Source organism: Boleophthalmus pectinirostris, unplaced genomic scaffold (assembly GCF_026225935.1).
Source record: "Boleophthalmus pectinirostris isolate CB_2022bp ecotype Guang Dong unplaced genomic scaffold, ASM2622593v1 HiC_scaffold_19, whole genome shotgun sequence".
Classification (NCBI taxonomy): Eukaryota; Metazoa; Chordata; class Actinopteri; order Gobiiformes; family Gobiidae; genus Boleophthalmus; species Boleophthalmus pectinirostris.
This window is the reverse complement of record NW_026571140.1, coordinates 37434221-37452633: the sequence shown is the minus strand read 5'-3', so window position 1 is coordinate 37452633 and position 18413 is coordinate 37434221. Positions and strand designations below refer to the sequence as shown.

Sequence of the window (18413 nt, the reverse complement as noted above, 5' to 3'; positions counted from 1 at the left end):
GTAGGCAGATCCTCCTCCAGAAAAGTTTTATATTGCACCTTTAAGAATAAATATTTCCAAACTATTTCTAGCATACAGAATATAAATATAAATATAGAAAGACAATAACCTTATTTTGCAACACCAACATTCAACATAATTAAACTTGCCTTATTATGGTTATCATTAAATTAAGTCAATAAAAAAGCTGATTATCATTTAAGTTTTTCAGATGATCGTGAACGTTTCCTAAAGGTGAGTGATGCTGCGGTGCTGCTCGTGCAATTCCAAATTCAGCCACAAGAGGACGACAAATCTCATGTTTTTTTTACAACTACTTTACAAGCAATAATAAAACGAAAGCAATTAAGCCAATTAACTAATCGTCTTTCTATCTTATTCATTCATAGTACGTTTTCTAGCATTCTAATTATACATTAAACCTAAAAAGGGCACCAATAATGTTCTATTTATAATATTTCACGAGGATGTACAGATAATATTCGTTTTCATCATGAAACGAGACAATTTTTTACTGTCATAATTTGCAATATTAGCCCCTCAAATATATTTATCTTCGAGGTTTAAATCAAACAAGAAATAAATAAAAATAATTCATAAAAACAAATCTGGCAACCGAGCAGCGTCACTGATTACGTTGGAACTGATAAAAAAAATAAATAAATAAAAGAAAGAAAGAAAAAAATAAAAGAAAAATAGAAAAGAAAAAAATTTATGGGAAATTAAATAATATTGAAAAAAAAAAGAAAACAAAAATAAATTAAAAAATAAAAAATAAAATAAACTCCTGTATTTCCGCATTGACCGCTCTCCTCTATCGAAGATCGTCTCTTAAATATAACCACTCTTCAAACTTTGAGCATTGTTCTACAAGGTTATAATTTACAACTTAGCCGCAAACTTTAGTATACTCTACACATTTACGTTTAAAAGCTGTCATAATTGAACATCAGCTGTATCTTAAATGACGTTTTGAGGAGTTTAAATCTATTTTCGTACATTGACACGCCTCTGCAGAGTAAACGTATTGTTGCGCACACGCTCTCTGTCCCGCACATCTTCTCTTCAGTAGCATGGCAGGCAACGCGTGGAGGTCAATGGTGAGTAAATTAGATTCACTAACCTATTAAAAGTCCGTGTGATGATTTAACTTATCTTAATTCATCTTGGGGCTTGTTTTAGAAGGAGATGCTGCGGTTTTACGTAAGATTTTCCTCCTTATTTCTCTGCTGAACGCGGCTATTAGCAGTTAGCTCCTGTTAGCTTTTACCTGTGTCCTTCAGTGGGATGACAGCTCTGCTCCTTTCATCAAACTTAACTTTAACAAATAAATATAAAATGACTGCACATATACTCGTGTATTTATTAGAGTGAAATATACAGCAGTTCTTCACATATAGCAATAAGCCATAGTTTTATATCAGTTAATAAATTGTGTTGGTTAGCTGATTTATTACTGTAAATTACCTAAGTTATCACAGAAATGCCTTATTGTCATGTCCATTCTTTGCAGTTTACAATCCTAAACACATATTTTAATTCCACCTTATTGGTTTTATATTAAATATTTTAAATGATAAGGAACCAGCTGTGTATTTTTAGGTTAATTATTGTAATAAATGTTAAATGTGTGACAGTGTCTTTGATTTTCCTCTTTCTATATTTCTAATTGGGAACAAGGTGTGTATATTTGTAACATTTAATCTGTTCATAGAGAATTGCATTTACAAACACGTACGAAAACCAATAATCCTGATTGCTCAAGTTTACATAGCCAATATTTTACCTGTATTGAACTATCTTTAATTTATAAAAGCCAGAGAACATTAATTTAACTATTTACTGTAATTCTTTGTAATGTTAATAAGCAATAGTCATAATAATAGAATATTTCTTAAGTGAGTTTAGTAACAATCTCAGTACAAAGCTTGAATTATTTGTGTAATGGGTGTTGACCTTGTGCTGTGCCCTGCAGCTGTCCCAGGCCGTGGGGGCCGTCAGGAAACCGGCTCTGTCGTCCTTCTCCAGAGGGGTGAGTCCCACCTGACCTCAACCTGACACCAACAATGGACCAGGACCTCTCTGAAAAATGTACCTGAACTTAAATAACCACTGACAAGGAACAAAAGAGTCTCATCTAGTTTAATACAGTAGTCTTGTATCTGTAGTGTTTGCTTACTGATAGGGACTCTGATAAAGGCATTGTTTAATTACCTGAGTACATTACTACATAAATAAAAGCTTGCTGATTCCAACACACATACTTACAAGAAAAACTTCAACCATTTTCATTTTAGAACAATGAATGAAGTGTCAAATGGATACAGCAGCCCACGATATCAATAATCATCAAATTCAACTATACCGTATTTATCAATATTTCTTAATTTCTGCACACTCCTAATTGGAATCTTTTGTGAGTAATGCCATTGTGATTGGAATTCCAGTTTTTATTATTAGACATGCATATTTATAGTGATGCCATTTGAAGCTTGGGAGGATACAGAAGTTACAGTTGATGCGACTTGGACAGAGTTGTGTGTGGATTTAGGTTTGAAAGTCCACATAATCCTGATGGTGTGAGAAGGTCTAATCCTGTGTTTAACCTCCTCAGATACAAACGGTCACTCTGATCCCAGGAGACGGGATCGGACCTGAGATCTCCTCTGCTGTCATGCAGATCTTTGAGGCTGCGAAGGTAAAAAACAAAACAAAACAAAACAAAATAAAACACTACTGATAATGTTATTTTTAAAGGTTCACTGTGCAGCCTTTGTAGTGGAGGGACCGTCACCTGCTTGTTTCTATGGATATGTCATTGTTCTGCCTTGAATATTCCACAGTGTGACATTAAACGATTTGGTTTTATAGCTTAGAACAGGGTAGCCGCGGGGTCTGAAAAGTCTTAAAAAAGGTCTTAAATTTCATGTTCCTAAATTAAGGCCTTAAAAAGTCTTCAATTATGTTGTCCAAGTCTTATTTTTTTCACAAAGGTCTTAAATTTAATGCGATGTTAAACGGAGGGAGGGGAAAAAAAAAACAATGTGAATGAATGTATGAGCAAATAATACTCTGGTTTGTCTGTTGTTGTTGTTGAAAATGTTAAATGGTTGAAGCACTTTGAAAAACAATGTGAGACAAGAAGAGGATGAAAGGTGAAGGGTTAGTTTGTCTTGTTAGAATGTTATAAATTATTTTTGGTACAAGCAATGCATACTACTATAAATTAGTTCTGAATGAGATTTTATAATGAAAGTATTTTTTGTTATTTAAAGCAGTGAGTAACGTTCATTTTTAGAATTGCATCTGGTGTTTTTCGCCCGCATAATGGGTGCGATTTTGGTCTTAATTTTCATTTAAGTGGTCTTAAAAAGGTCTTTAAAAAGTCTTAAATTTGGCGTAGTCAAACCTGGGGATACCCTGTAGAAATACCTAGAAAAACAGGCATTCTGACTGTGAGCGAGGAAGAGCATTTGACGGACCCTCCACCAGAAAATTTACACAATGCACCTTTAAATTTTAGCATTATAATGTTGTTATTGATCTACTACAAACAATGAAAAACAGATAGATACACGTGAGTTTGATTTTTCAAATCTATTGCTTTGTTTCATACTCCAAAACATGGAAATGTATATGGTATACATTTTCTATTTTAATTTATTTTATCTATTGACTTCATAGCTGAGACAAGGTAGAGTGATATGGCTTAAAATTATGATATGAAAAAGAATTTGTTGTATAGGGATATCTTAGACTTAGACACTTCACATTATAATAACAAAGAGTAAAAAATATAAAAATGGTAATAATAAATTCCAAATAAATTGCAGTAAAAATGGCAAGAGACACGTGTCAAATAAGGAATAATTATATAAATGTATGTGTTTAAGTTCAGTACAAAAAACAGAAATATAGTAATATAAATACAGTATATCACAGTTATATACAGGAGGTGTTCCGGAAAAAAAGTGCCAAGACGATATGATGGTGGTTTATTTCAGGCTAAACTGCAATGTACTAGGAAATTATACTGTTATTTTAGGGTTGGATGATCTTCTGGGCATCAGGTTGACTGGTGTGAAGCTCCCACAGATGAATGCTGTTGTTGTGTCCTTGGGCAAGACACTTAACCCACCTTGCCCACAGTGTCTGCGTACACTGGTGTATGAATGTGTGTGTGGATGGGTGAGTGGTTCCTTGTTGTAAAGCGCTTTGAGTGCCTTGAAGGTGGAAAAGCGCTATAGAAAAATGTGACCATTTACCATATTTGATTACGTATTATTTAAAAAAAATAATTCAGATTTAAAACGTCTGTAATTGCTTCTGTCTGTTAAAACAGGCTCCGATCAAATGGGAGGAGAGGAACGTCACAGCCATAAAAGGACCTGGAGGAAAGTGGATGATTCCCCCTGATGCTAAAGAGTCCATGGACAAGAATAAAATGGGTCTCAAAGGTATTTTCTAGATTAGATGTGTTTAAACTATAGAATAATTACATTAATTTCACAACATTTGTTTGTTTGTTTGTTTGACTGGGTCTAATCTACAGGGCCAGTAGGCTTGATTAAAAATAAATTCTGAGACCTCATGTTGAGTTTTGTGCTGAAGACATGGTGTTGTGTACATCATTGTAGCATTAAAATATTATTGATAATTTTTTAAATTATTATTTAAATTTTTTTTTTTTGTTATTATTATCGATTAAATCTTTCAATACCTTAATCCTGATTGGTTTAACTGTAGCTGATCACCACAAGATTAAAACTTAAAGCTCCTCTTCCTGAATTTGTTTTTGTATTTTGCAAAAACTTTCTTTCCCCAGTGTAGATATATTTTATAAGCAGCTCTTGAGGTAAAGAAAATTGTCCACCACGTGCTGTCTATGGTACATCTAATTGTAATTACTCTTTATTGTCCAATAATCAGGAAGTGTGTCTTAGCATGCTAGTTGCTGTTAGTGTTATTGTCAAGGCTCCACTCTGGTTTATAAACATGTTGCGGTGAATAATTAAGACTCTAGGAAAGCATAAAGTAAGTGAGGAATAACTTTGGACCACTGCAGAAATGTTCAAAGGTGCACTAAAAGTTTATGGTTGGGGGTCCGTCGCCTACTTGTTTCCATGGATACGTCATTAATCTGCTTGGAATGTTCCACAGTATGATATTAAACAGCCCTACCTTACATTTATTCAACTACTGGTGGTTGTAGAGTTCAAAAATACCTAGAAAAACAGGCATTCTGACTGTGAGTGGGGATGTTTCTCCAGAGATCTGACCTGTAACTTGGTCTGGTTGGGGCTCCTTGAAGATGGAAAGTTTTAATGCCATATTGTGAAACATTTTAGACTAAACAATAGCAACTCCATGGAGAAAAGTATCTGACGGACCCTCCACAAGAAAAGCTACACATTGCACCTTTTAAGCTATCAAAATCAGTTACAGCACCTTTTTTTTTAAACTTAAATTTCTCTTTAGGACCCCTGAAGACCCCGATCGCGGCGGGACACCCCTCCATGAACCTGCTGCTGAGAAAGACCTTCGACCTTTATGCGAACGTGCGCCCGTGTCTGTCCATCGAGGGGTACAAGACTCCGTACACCGACGTGAACCTGGTCACCATCAGAGAAAACACGGAGGGAGAGTACAGCGGCATCGAGCACATTGTGAGTCTGAACACCAGTGTTATTATAAACAAACAGGTTTAACTGTAGAGCAGGGTGTGCTGTAATGACAGACACGATTATAGACTACTGAAAATTACTACTATTACTAAACTTACTATTACTATTGAAATTAGAGATTGACTGATGTGGGTTTTTTCATGTCTGATATTATTATGTCTCTCTTTTTTAATTTTAATCTTCATGATTATTTATGTTTTGATTTGTTTTTATTATGATTTTAATGTATTTCTTATTCTGTAAAGCACTTTGAATTACTTAGTGTACGAATTGTGCTATACAAATAAACTTGCCTTGCTTTGCCTCTGATATTGGTAGCATTTTGAATCCAGAGAAATCAGGGCAATTTTGATTATTTTTCTGAAATTATGTAAGAAAAAAGTGGTAAAATAAAGCTTTGTGTGTACTCTTTAGGCAGCAGGTCGGCCAAAACAAAACATTGGCCTGTGCTAAAGATTTAAGGCCGATAACGAATGCACTAAAAAGTTATACCTTATTGGAATCCAGTTTTACAGAGTGACGTGCATCAACACAAATATTCTTGAATTAAAAATAAACATCTTGCTTTGAATTCTGTTTGAACCCTCCTTGTTGTTATTTTCAGATTGTCGACGGTGTGGTTCAGAGCATCAAACTGATCACAGAGGAGGCGAGTCGGCGCATCGCAGAGTACGCCTTCGAATACGCCAGAAACAACCAAAGAACCAGCGTCACCGCCGTGCACAAAGCCAACATCATGTGAGTCCACACTGATGGAGCAGTCCCCTACTTTGTCTTAAAACCAAACAGAATAAACAGACATGGGCCAGTCAAGTCCATTATTAAATACATTTTTAAACCCATTGCTCTGTCAGGTTGGTGGTCTGAATCCTGCTCTTAACTTAGACTTGACATATAAACATCTTTGGTGGAACGGTCAGATCCTCAGACCCACAGGTTGGCGGTGCGATTCTAGTTCCTACAGATGAATACTGTCTTTGTGCAAGACACTAAACCAGGGGTGGGCAAACTTTTTGACTCTTGGGCCCCAAAGGGTTCTAAAATTTGATGGAAGGGCTGGACCAGGAGTAGCCAGGCTGGCGCCACCTAATGTCTCCGCTCAATTTCATTTCTCTCCAGCGACTAGGTCAGGAATCAGAATACACTAGACGGTTTGCAAGAACCCCGGAAGTGCAAGTTCAGGCACCAGCCAATCAGCGAAGAACCATACATTTTGTGTTGTCAATGATTCCCAAGATCGAGGATTTAAAGCCGGAATAAGGAGAATGTTTGGTGAATTTTATCAAGGGGAAAGATGTTATTGTCCTTCTTCCTACGGGATTTGGGAAAAGCTTAATATACCAGTTAGCCCCGTTAGCGACGCATTACATACATGACGACCAAATGGCAGCGACTGGTTAAATGAAAAAAGTACCCGCCTACCATCAAACGAACAAATTATAACACTGCGAGGTCAGATGGTTTCTGTGAAGTGAAACGAAGTGACACCGGCTGATGAATCAGGCTAGAAAACTTATCCCATGTTATTGAAATATACCATAATTGAAAATCATTACAAGCATTACAACTAAATATCTGTCTTTCAAGTCTCACGGTATTTACTATTTATACAAATGACTTTTAAAACACTGAAAATTATTATTACTTTTATTCAAGTTTGCTGGGCCGGATTAAAAAGATTAAAGGGCCACATATGGTCCCTGGGCCGTAGTTTGCCCACCCTGCACTAAACCCACGTGTGTGTGTGTGTTTGTGTGTGTGTACACTGGTGTATGAAAGTGTGCATGTGAATTTGTGAGTGGATGTAAAGTGCTGTGAGTGCCTTGAAAGTAGAAAAGCTCTATATAAAAGTGACAGTTTACCATTTAATTAAATAATTATGATTTATTTCTTACATTGTTTTCTCTTTTGTGTTTAGGCGAATGTCGGACGGTCTGTTTCTCAGGAAGTGTCGTGAAGTGGCAGAAAACTACAAAGACATCAAATTCACAGAGATGTACCTGGACACAGTGTGCCTCAATGTGAGTCCAGTCTCCAGGAGGATTTCAGTTATTACTCTAGTCAGTTACGAAAAATGCAGTAATCTAAAACATCGAAAAAATTACATGTACTACAACTCTGAGCAGCTAGTTACTTGGATGGATGGTTAGATAGATAAAGTTAAGATAGTAAGAGTTTGAAATGGTCAAATGAGCCAAATAATCATGATTTTTTTATTTTTTTTCCTTAATAGAGTCTTTTTTAAATTGAGACGTAGTAATGTCATTGAATTAAATCATCATGAGTTAAATTAAAAGATTTGTCTTTATACAGATGGTGCAGGACCCCAGTAAGTTTGATGTGCTGGTCATGCCCAACCTGTACGGAGACATCCTCAGGTGAGAAAAACACCACATCTTCTTGTTTCTATGGATATGTCATTGCTCTGCCTGGAATGTTCCATAGTGTGACATTAAACAGCTCTACCATATATTTATTCAGTTAAAGGCAGTTTTATAGCTCAAAAATGCCTAGAAAATCAGGCATTCTGACTGTGAGCGGGGTCGCCTCTCCACAGATCTGACCTGTAACTTGGTCTGGTTTGGTCTCCATGAAGATAGAAAGTTTTAATGCCATACTGTGAAACATTCCAGACATAGTAATAACATCTCCATGGAGAAAAGCGTTTGATTGACCATCCACCAGAAAACTTGCACAATTTAATTATTTTTTTCTTTCTACCATGTTGTTATAATGTTTATTCCTCGTCTAAAACATGCCTGAAGTGGGTTGAGATGTCGTCTGTGCATGTTTGAGTAATTTAGCGATCTATCGTAGGCCATATTTGAACCTTTGGCAGTACGATTCTGTCCAATGTGCCTAGGTTACTCCCCCTACTACACGACAATTCTACATAAATATACAAAAACATGATACAAAACTGTTCGCAACAACTTCACAAACCTGATGTGATGTGCAGTAGGTTCATCTGCAAAAGCACATAGAATATATTGTGATAGTGCTCTGAAGGGGGAGTGACTTCTAAAACATGTAAATCAGTTGTTTTTGTTATGTTTGCACAGTTAATACCCCACAAAAGTAAAGTACCTCTTCTTTTAAAGACATTTAAACCTGATTGGTATTAAAGTCCTGTCTATTTTCACAGTGATCTTTGCGCTGGTCTGATCGGAGGACTCGGAGTCACTCCCAGCGGAAACATCGGAGCAAACGGAATCGCCATCTTTGAATCGGTTTGTGTGTTTTTTTAAAATACATTTTATACTTAAAGGTACAGAAACTTTCCATGTGATTCCCTGGAAACAGACATTTAATACCGTACTCAAGCATATTTTCCATGGAGCTAGATACATTTTATGCCAGACTGTGCAACATTATCACCATAGGCCCTTCTCCAGGCCAAATAATAGTCAGGTTTGTGGAGATGCAAGCCCGCTCAGAGTATGGACATGTTTTTCAGTGCAATAAACGGTTAAAGAAACATGCTTTTATTTAATTACATTTTGGGTGTAGCGGTGCATTGTGTAACTTTTATGGTGGAGCGTCCGTTTGTCTGCAAAGTTCCACGGTATGATATCAAACCGTTCTATCTTCACTGAGAACAAAGCAGACCAAGTTACAGCTCAGATCTGTGGATAGGCAACCCCACTTACAATCAGAATGCCTGTTTTTCTAGGTATTTTTGAGCTATAAAACCACCTGTAATTGAAAAAATGTAAGATGTTTAATGTCGTACTGTGAAACATTCCAGACATAGAAACAAGCACTTGATAGCTCCCCAACCAAAAAGTTACATAGTGCACCTTTAAGTGTATTTTTGGCTGAAATGTGACATACTCTGGCTTTAAAGATTAAAGAATAAAGAAAATGTTATAGATTTTATGTGTGTATAAAATAGTAATCTGTACTTGCCTGTATTCTGACCCATTTTTGACCCTGTGTAGGTTCACGGCACGGCTCCAGACATCGCAGGGCTGGACCTGGCGAACCCCACGGCTCTGCTCCTCAGCGCCGTCATGATGCTCAGACACATGGGTCCTCCACTCCTACGCAGACAAGATCCAAACGGCCTGCTTCGACACCATCAAGGACAAGAAGGTCCGGTTTTAATACAGGATATAGTACAAACAAAACAAGACAAAACAAAACTCGCAAATCTCCACTGACAGGGACATGGCATGATTATTGTGACACAAAAAAAAAATATTACAATGACTGACACTAGAGTTAAACACACATAAAAGCACTTTATATTTACTTTAGGTGTCTAGATTGAGAAGACTTTCTGTGGCCATACTGGTTTGTCAAAGATTAATCTCGTCAGATCTCAGATGATAACAGGGCCGATGTGGTACAGGATTTTGACCCCACGGTGAGGTGACCCCGGGGTTAACATAGCACATAGTATTTTGACCCCGGGGTCAGAATACTGTAGAATATTGACCCTCCTATGAAAATCTATATTTTATTCATAAAGAACTTGAATTCTATAGAAAAACTTTGAATAGTAATACTATATCTGCAAATTAAAACATATTTAAAAGTTTTTTGAAGAACTCAGATGCATTTTTTTGTTGATTATAACTTTTGAATGTTAAAAACACATATTTTACTGAAAATGAGATAAGTAGTTATTAATGAGTTAGGTAATCAAAGTGATGTATAATAATTTGGAATCTTGTTCAAATAAACAGGGCTGATCAGTTGAGTAGTTAAATAGGGGATAACTACGGCTATAGTAATCTGACCCCCAATATGTTTATTATAGTTATTATGATGTAAAATAAGAAGTAAAGTTAGTTGAATATCGACAATGATGAATTTTATATAAAAAGGTCAAAAGCATATGACTAGTAATCTGATACCCCCAATATGTTTATTATAACATAACTAAATTCAAGGTCATTATCCTTACAAACCATTGCCTAAATTGACATTATGATTAAAGATTATCTGAACAGAGCAAACTAAAAACCATAACAATGTAACATACAATATAAAAAGTGACAAAATTGCTATGTATATGCAATTTTAACAATACGTTACATTTACACAAAATACCAAATCTTTATCCATTAAAACATTCCTTAAAATACCTTAAAAGAAAGTGAAAGTAATTACATGAGAAATAATGATCAGATAAGTAACTACTAACGAAAAAAGTAAGGGGAGTCAAAATCGTATGGTGGGGGGGGGTCACTTTACTATAACAGTATGTTGACCCCAGGGTCAAAATACTGTCTCACACCGGGCCTGGTTTGAATGAATATGAAAGATATGAATTAATGAGAAATATGAATGAATAATGTACTGGAAAAGCTCTATATAAAACTGATCCATTATTATTATTTTAATCCTTATAATAATCACAAATATTGATAAAAGTGATTATTTTGGCACCCCTACTGTAGAGAAAGTTGGACCAAAAGGATGTAACTGAGTCAACCAAACTGACTTTATATGAAATTGATTTTTAGAGCAGAATATTTTTTAGTACATAAGTGTAATGTCTTTGTGTCTTTTAAATAAATATGATGTCCAAAAATGGGTAGATTCTTCTGTCTGTATCTGTGTAATCCCACAGTGGTCTCATAATTGTTCTGATTCAGCTCAAGATCATTCTAAAGTTATTCACAAAAGGTTAATTTCTGTCCTGTGAATGTGACTTTTTTAGTACTGACACCTGCTCAAATGAGGATCTAGTTTTGGTAGTTTTGGTTAGTGCTGTCAAAAGTGCTGAATATCAGAGACTAACTTACCTAAAATTTTTCATAGCGGGTGAACTTTCAAGTGAATTAACAATGTCATTTCTAATAGCTCTACTAATTCTTTTTTTTCTGTTTTTTTTTTTTTCTCTCAGGTTTTGACAAAGGATCTGGGAGGGAACTCAAAGTGCTCAGAGTTCACAGGAGAGATCTGCCGTAGAGTTCAGGACATGGACTGAATCGCTCACTCACACTGACGCAGCTCTCCTGTCTGACCTGTGGAGGGCGCTGTTGTTTCACTCCTTCCAATGCCGACTGTTCGTTCATTTCTCTGAAGACGCAGAGGAACGGAGGTCGGCTTTAGAGAGCTCCGTGCTGCCATCTACTATTTATTTCTGTCACGTTTCATTTACAGCTAATACAGTCCAAGTCTGTGTGTTTCTGGTGAAGAACATTGGAATTTACTATAGAGTATGTGTTTTAAAGAGGGGGTATTATACAAAATCGACTTTTTAAAGCTTTCTACCACGTTATAACGTTTTTCCCTCATCAAAAACATGCCTGACGAGGGTTTAGATGTCATCCAAATTCAAACCCTCCTTACAGTCTACGTCTAAATCTACGTCACCCATGCTCCTACACGACAGTTCTCCATAAATATACAAAAACATGATCCAAAACAATACACTACAACTTCACAAACCGGATGTAGTTTCATTAGCTGTGTTGTGATGATGCTCTGAAGGGGGACTGGTTTAGCCCGGAAAGCAAAGAGAGGGGGAAGGAACTAAGGCGACGTTCAGACTGCAGCCTGAAGTGAGATCTGATTTTTTTTCACCCCTATGCGAACTGTAGCTGATCTTTTAATGACAGTCTGAATAACATAGATCCGATTTTTTTCAAAAGCCACCCAGGCCACTTGGATATGTGCTCCTAAAACCGATACATATCCGATCTTTTGACATGCGACTTCAGTCTGAACGGGCAGGTCACATTCATCCCACCTACATGTCAAACTCGGAGTCTAGTCTATGGAGAGAAAGCAAGGTTTGCGAGTTTATTAATAGTTGGGGAGATCGCTGTATTCAGGCCAAAATTGGAGGAGTCTTATCGGTTTTTAAAATGATTGCCAAAGAAATGTCCGGGCGCAGCTACAGTCGGTCCGGGCATCAATGTCAACAAAAAATAAAGAGAATGCAAGCGAAATACAAGGAGACTAAAGACTCAAACTAACTAACTGTGGACGTGTAACCTGTCCATTTTACGAAGAAGTGGACCGTATTTTGGGAGACAACCCCAAAGTTTAGGCGACTTCTGTAAACACTGAGCACGGTCGCTGTGTGACGTCGTCGTCGTGTCCTTTTGGGGCGTTTAAAGTTCACACTGGAGATCACATACAAGTCGCATTTAACTGGAAATGTGAACGACCTTGCAAAAAATCTGAATTGAGCATTAAGCCCTGCAGTCTGAACGTAGCCTAAGAGTCAAAAACAAACACAAGAAAAAACAAAACTTGCTAAAATATTGTTTTTTGGCAAATATAGCATTTTGAAAACAACAAAACGTAACCTGGTGATCTAAATAAGCCACGTCTTAGCAGTTAATACCTCTCAGAAGTGTAATACTCCCTCTTTAACAATGTCTAAACTACATTAAACCTGGGCTAAACCAAGTATATGACCAACATGTCTATATGACCTGCGCTCCACTTGTTGAAAACTACTAGGGATGTAATAATAACCAAAATATTGTGATATCGCATCGTCAAAAGTCTCACAATATATCGAATTACAAGTTCCTTTGCTTAAATGCATGGTTTTATAGTAGTAACAGATTATGAACATTGGGAACTACATATCCCATGATTCATTTCAGCATAGTCAACATGAAGAAATATGTTTTTTACTTGAATTATTGAGATTTTGACAGAAATAATTCACAGCAAATTCTTGTTAGGGTATTTTAAAAGCAAAAAAAGCATCCTGTCTGCAAATATATCAGCTTATTTCCAAAATATCGCAGTAAATATCGTACCAGGATAGGAATATCGTGATAATATCGCATCGAGAGATTTGGATATTGTTACATCCCTAAGAATTACCACCGTTTTCAATTTCAAATGCGTACAGTTTAAGACTTGAGACACCATGCTGCCTTTGACATTAACATATTACTGTAATAACAAGCTTTTCCATTGCCTTATATGGAAGAATGTAACTTAGCAGGTATTTGAGGCACTGTGTGTAAGACTATGGTGGGCCAGGAAATATTACATGAAAAAAGTACTTGGTTTAGGCCCTGTGCTGAGATTCATGCATTTTATAATATATACAAATGCCTTTTTAAAGATGTACTACATAACTCTTTTGTCTCGACGAATAGGTTAAGTTATGTTATTAGGTTCTTTTTTCAGACCAAGAGTTTGTTTTCATACAGTTTCGACTGCTCACACACCTGCGATACTGTCCTGAGGAAGTTGGAGTGCAGATGGCGCTGTCGTCCTGCCTCCACTGGTAGGAAAACAGCGTCAAAATCTGTTTGTCACAGCAAAATCCATGTCGTTTTTCAATATAAAACCAAAAATAAGCAAACGAAAAAAACAACTATTTTCTTCATTTGTCTCCAAAACCAAAATGAAACAACAGATAACGATTTTATTTTATTTTTTCAGTTTTTGATTTTGTGTTTATCCGTGTGACTTAAACTGCAATACCTGACTTTTGTGCTGCATATGGACTGAACCAGGACTGAAGCAGGTCGAGAACCGACCCGGGACTGAGGGCCCGGGACTGAGGGCCCGGGACTGAGGGCCCGGGACTGAGGGCCCGGGACTGAGGGCCCGGGACTGAGGACCCGGGACTGAGGACCCGGACTTGACACCGGGACCAAACCAGGACTGAAAACAGTTTAATCCTTATTTAATCCTGTTTTTGTCCTGGTTCTGTCCTGGTTCAGTCCGGCATCGCAGTTTAAGTCACATAAACGTGAAACGGTCATTATCCATTCAATTAATGAAGAAAACTGTTGTTTTTTCATTTTCTTATTTTTGGTTTTATATTGAAAAAAACTAATGACACACGGATTCAGCAACATCACGTGACCACTCTGAGGAAGACCACGAAACTATCGGGTATGAAAACAAACTCGGTCTGAAAAAAAACCAAAACCTAATAACAGATAGAGCAGGTTGATGTTTTGCCTGGGATGTTTCACAGTGTGGCATTAAACTTTATTATTATCTCCATGGAAACAAGCAGATGAGAGCTATTTCAGTTTATCCTGCGCACAGAAAGAATGCGTATTTTTGAGCACGAAAAACATTCGTAATTGAATAAGTGTCTGGATGGCTAATGTAACACTGTGGAACATTGCAGGCAATGGCGTAACATCGTCGTGGAACAAGGAAGCGACAGATCGTCCACTAGAAAAGTTGCATAGTGCAGTTTAAAAATACCGTAGGCTAAAAAGCGGATTTGAAAGTTTGAAAGTTGACGAAAATATCAAAACTGGTTATTCGTTTCCAATGGATTTCGCCAGTTAATCGGACTTGGATTTTCTCTTCTCAGACTTTACTTATTTACCATTGCTGCCTGTGTCTCTGTACTTTTGCGTTGTTATTTGCAGCTTTTGTGGATTCAAACATTCACTTTGAAATATACGCACAATTTCAAAACATGACCAAGAACGATTTGAGATTATTTCTTAACCAAAAAGTGATTTTCATATCGTCATCTTTGCCTGTATTGTCTTTGCCGTAAAATAATCACTATTTTTTTAAACGGTGAACTGCTGTAACCGTTTTTAATATCGTCTTATTTATTGTTCAATGTTACTGTCACATGCTGCCATCCACAAATATACAGTTTAAACAGTTTATGAAGGTCTATATAAAGCAAGCTATGCTCATTGTATATTTTCTGTTACCAACAGAACAGTGACAGAATCTCGTCTTACAACAAGGTGGCGCTGTCTTCACTCTGTGCAGCTGATATCACTGTGACTGCAGTAAAGGAGACTTTGAGAAAACTGGTGAAATGAAAAGCAAAATAAAACTTGTATTTATCTCAATGCAGACTTTTATTTTGAAAAATTATTTCTTAAAGGTACAGTGTGAGCATAAAAAGTGCACTTTACCACTTCAGATTAAAAAAATTACTTACTTACTGTTGGATACATGGTGTATGTGAATGCAGATAAACAGCAAGCCCAAAGTCCTCTAGACGGCTAACAATTCTTTACAATTGTGGTGTGAAAAGCTCGAGTCAAACTGGAAAACTAAAATTGCACTCGGCCAACCTGCCACTCCCTCAGGATGTTGGATGTCCCTTGTCTCTGTTCCTGTGGCTTCAGGCTGTATTTGTTATCAAGCAAATATGTCACCACACACTGGACGCACTGATGCACTTCATTGCCATGGCAACGTCATGCAAAACACAACTTTGACAACCAAACTTTTTGATCGGGATGACCTGAAGAGTCACTGCTAAATTTCACAATCTTCAATGAAACTAATAAATTATTTTCTTTCCTTCACTCATGTAGAGCGTCAAAAAAGGTTGGATCATATTTTCAGAAATCTACGCTCAGACTTGACCGTGTTTAAACTCGGTTTTGTCTCAGTCTTGAAGGCGCTTGGAATCGCTCATGTTTCGGACTCGAGGTCTGACACTTGTCGAGTGTGATCATATTTCATTGTGGCCGCTGCTGCCGGCAATAAATTTGTACTGGTGTGCAGGAGCACATGGGGCTTCTTTCTGCTGTGTGCTTGTCTGGATCCCGCGGACACTGCGCGGCGCCAGTGGGGCACCAGTGGCAAAAAAAATGTCATTGTGTCCTTAGGAAAGACACTTCACCCACATTGCCTAGTATGAAAGTGGTGTGTGCATGAGTGATGGTGGTGGTCGGAGGGGCCGATGGCGCAGATTGGCAGCCTCGCTTCTGTCAGTCTGCCCCATGGCAGCTGTGGCTACATTATTAGCTTACCACCACTGAGTGTGGAATGACTGAATAATGAACTGTGAAGTACTTTGGGTATCTTAAAAGGCACTATATAAATGGAATCAATCAATCAATCAGTGGCATGCACAGACATTTGGGGGGGGCAGGTGCTCAGTGAAAAATAAGGGCACTTTGTACACACGTGGAACTGCCAACTGCCTTATTAGAGAAGTGTGAGATAAAAATTAAAAAAAAAGAGAAAATTCAGGCACATGCTGAATGCATGAGCATCCTTCTCCTCAGTGCCATGTCTTAAAGATTCTGATGACCTCACTATGATTTATATTTTTAGATGATTTTTTAGCTTTGTGCTCTTTTCCTGGATGAAAACAAAGCCAAATGAAGATGAAAGGTCAGAGTCAAGACCAGAGTCATGTTCACTGTTCCTCTAATTTTATTGAAATATCTTAAAAGCCGTCCACATTTTATTTTTAATTACACAAAGTGGTTTTATATTTTGTTAAATAAAAACAAATTAAAATTGTAACTTGTAAACTCTGTGGATTTGTGACAAACCATGATAATGAGCTATTTGCATCAACCTGCTCTTTATTTTACACACCTGTATCCTTCTTTATGAGTTCTGTATGAGTGGGAAAGCAGCAGGTTACTCATGTTACCCATAACCCAATCCTCTAGCCACCTAGCAATGCAAAAATAATTTACATTATTTGTTATTGGAGAAATATCATAATTATTATTAGAATGATAAGTTTACCCAAAGAAACCACAGCAGGTTAAATTTGACCAGATATACACTGGCCCATTTGTAAAGTGGACCACTGGCAAAATATTTTATAATAAAATTAGGGCTGGGCAAAAATAATTTTTTTTAATCGTGATTAATCGCATGAGTTCGAGCGATTAATCGCGATTAATCGCATGTTATACGCAAAACCAATTAATGAATTAAAAAGTAGAGCATAGCACTGTTTATTACCTCCGCCAAGGAGGTTATGTTTTTGCCGGCGTTTGTCTGTTTGTCTGTTTGTTTGTTTGTTTGTTTGTTTGTCTGTTAGCAACATAACTCAAAAAGTTATCGACCGATTTTGATGAAATTGGATTTGTTGGAAATGTGAAAAGGAAGAACTGATTTCATTTTGGGAGTGATCCGGAAGAAATTCTGGATTCTGGATCACTTTGAAATTTTAGTTAACATTGTGGTAAATGGGGCCAAAAATTTTGTTTGTCAATATCTCGGTTAATTATTGACCAAACCCCATGAAATTTGACTCAGGGATGGACAATGGGATCCTCTTTCATATTCTAAATTGAAAGATACGAGACAAATATTTATGGAAAACACAATTAATATGAGGGGGACTGTAGTCCTTGGCGGAGGTCTGCGCTCTCTGAGTGCTTTTCTAGTTGGAAATGTAAATGAAAGAGCCACACATTTGTTGTGCAAACAGCAATTCTTTCACAGGGGAACCCTCAGAGTCTTCAAGGTATTCAGGGAAGGCTCAAGAAAAAATATTGAATGGTCCGTTTTGTTTTTCAGTGTGTGAAATGAATGGTAAGGAGGCGACCGGAGCGAGTGCCATGTTATTTAGTGCAGTACGGCAAATAAAACCACGAGTCTTGAGCGAAGACCTGACTTGTTTATTGAGCCCACGCACTCACTGGAGGTTCCGAACACGGGAGTTAAACTCCAAGGGACGAGCGGCTGCTGCGACCCTTTGGCCCTGGAGACCAAGACGGTTCTCCCCTGTGTCCTCTGACCACGGTCCGAGGACCGAGACAGGAACGGTTTAACAGTACTCCGGCTCGCGGAGGCTCGGGCAAGATGCATCTCACGTGTTCAGAAAAAAGTGAAAAAAGTGTAAAGAAAATACGTCAAACTTAAAGAAACGCTCGGGGAGGACTTTTTCAAAATAAAAGCCAGTGAGAAACAGACGTTTACAATAAAATAAATAATAAAAACTGCGTTAACTAGTTAACACAAAGTTAACGCGTTAACGTGCCCGGCCCTAAATAAAATTATCAAAAGTAAGGTGCATGTCATTTTTGCGTGTCATGGTTAGACTAA

General features: G+C 37.3%; 1 protein-coding gene across 1 annotated transcript; it reads left to right on the top strand.

Moving 5' to 3' along the window:
* Positions 1 to 1052: 1052 nt before the first annotated feature.
* idh3a (isocitrate dehydrogenase (NAD(+)) 3 catalytic subunit alpha) lies at positions 1053 to 15454 on the top strand. The gene is given in 13 exon segments (XM_055154566.1): positions 1053 to 1100; positions 1183 to 1203; positions 1976 to 2032; positions 2615 to 2698; positions 4343 to 4457; positions 5479 to 5666; positions 6289 to 6422; positions 7603 to 7705; positions 7998 to 8062; positions 8830 to 8914; positions 9626 to 9718; positions 9720 to 9779; positions 11542 to 15454. Coding segments are annotated over 13 exon segments (1116 nt in total). The 5' UTR covers positions 1053 to 1073; the 3' UTR covers positions 11626 to 15454.
* The last annotated feature ends 2959 nt before the right edge of the window (positions 15455 to 18413 follow it).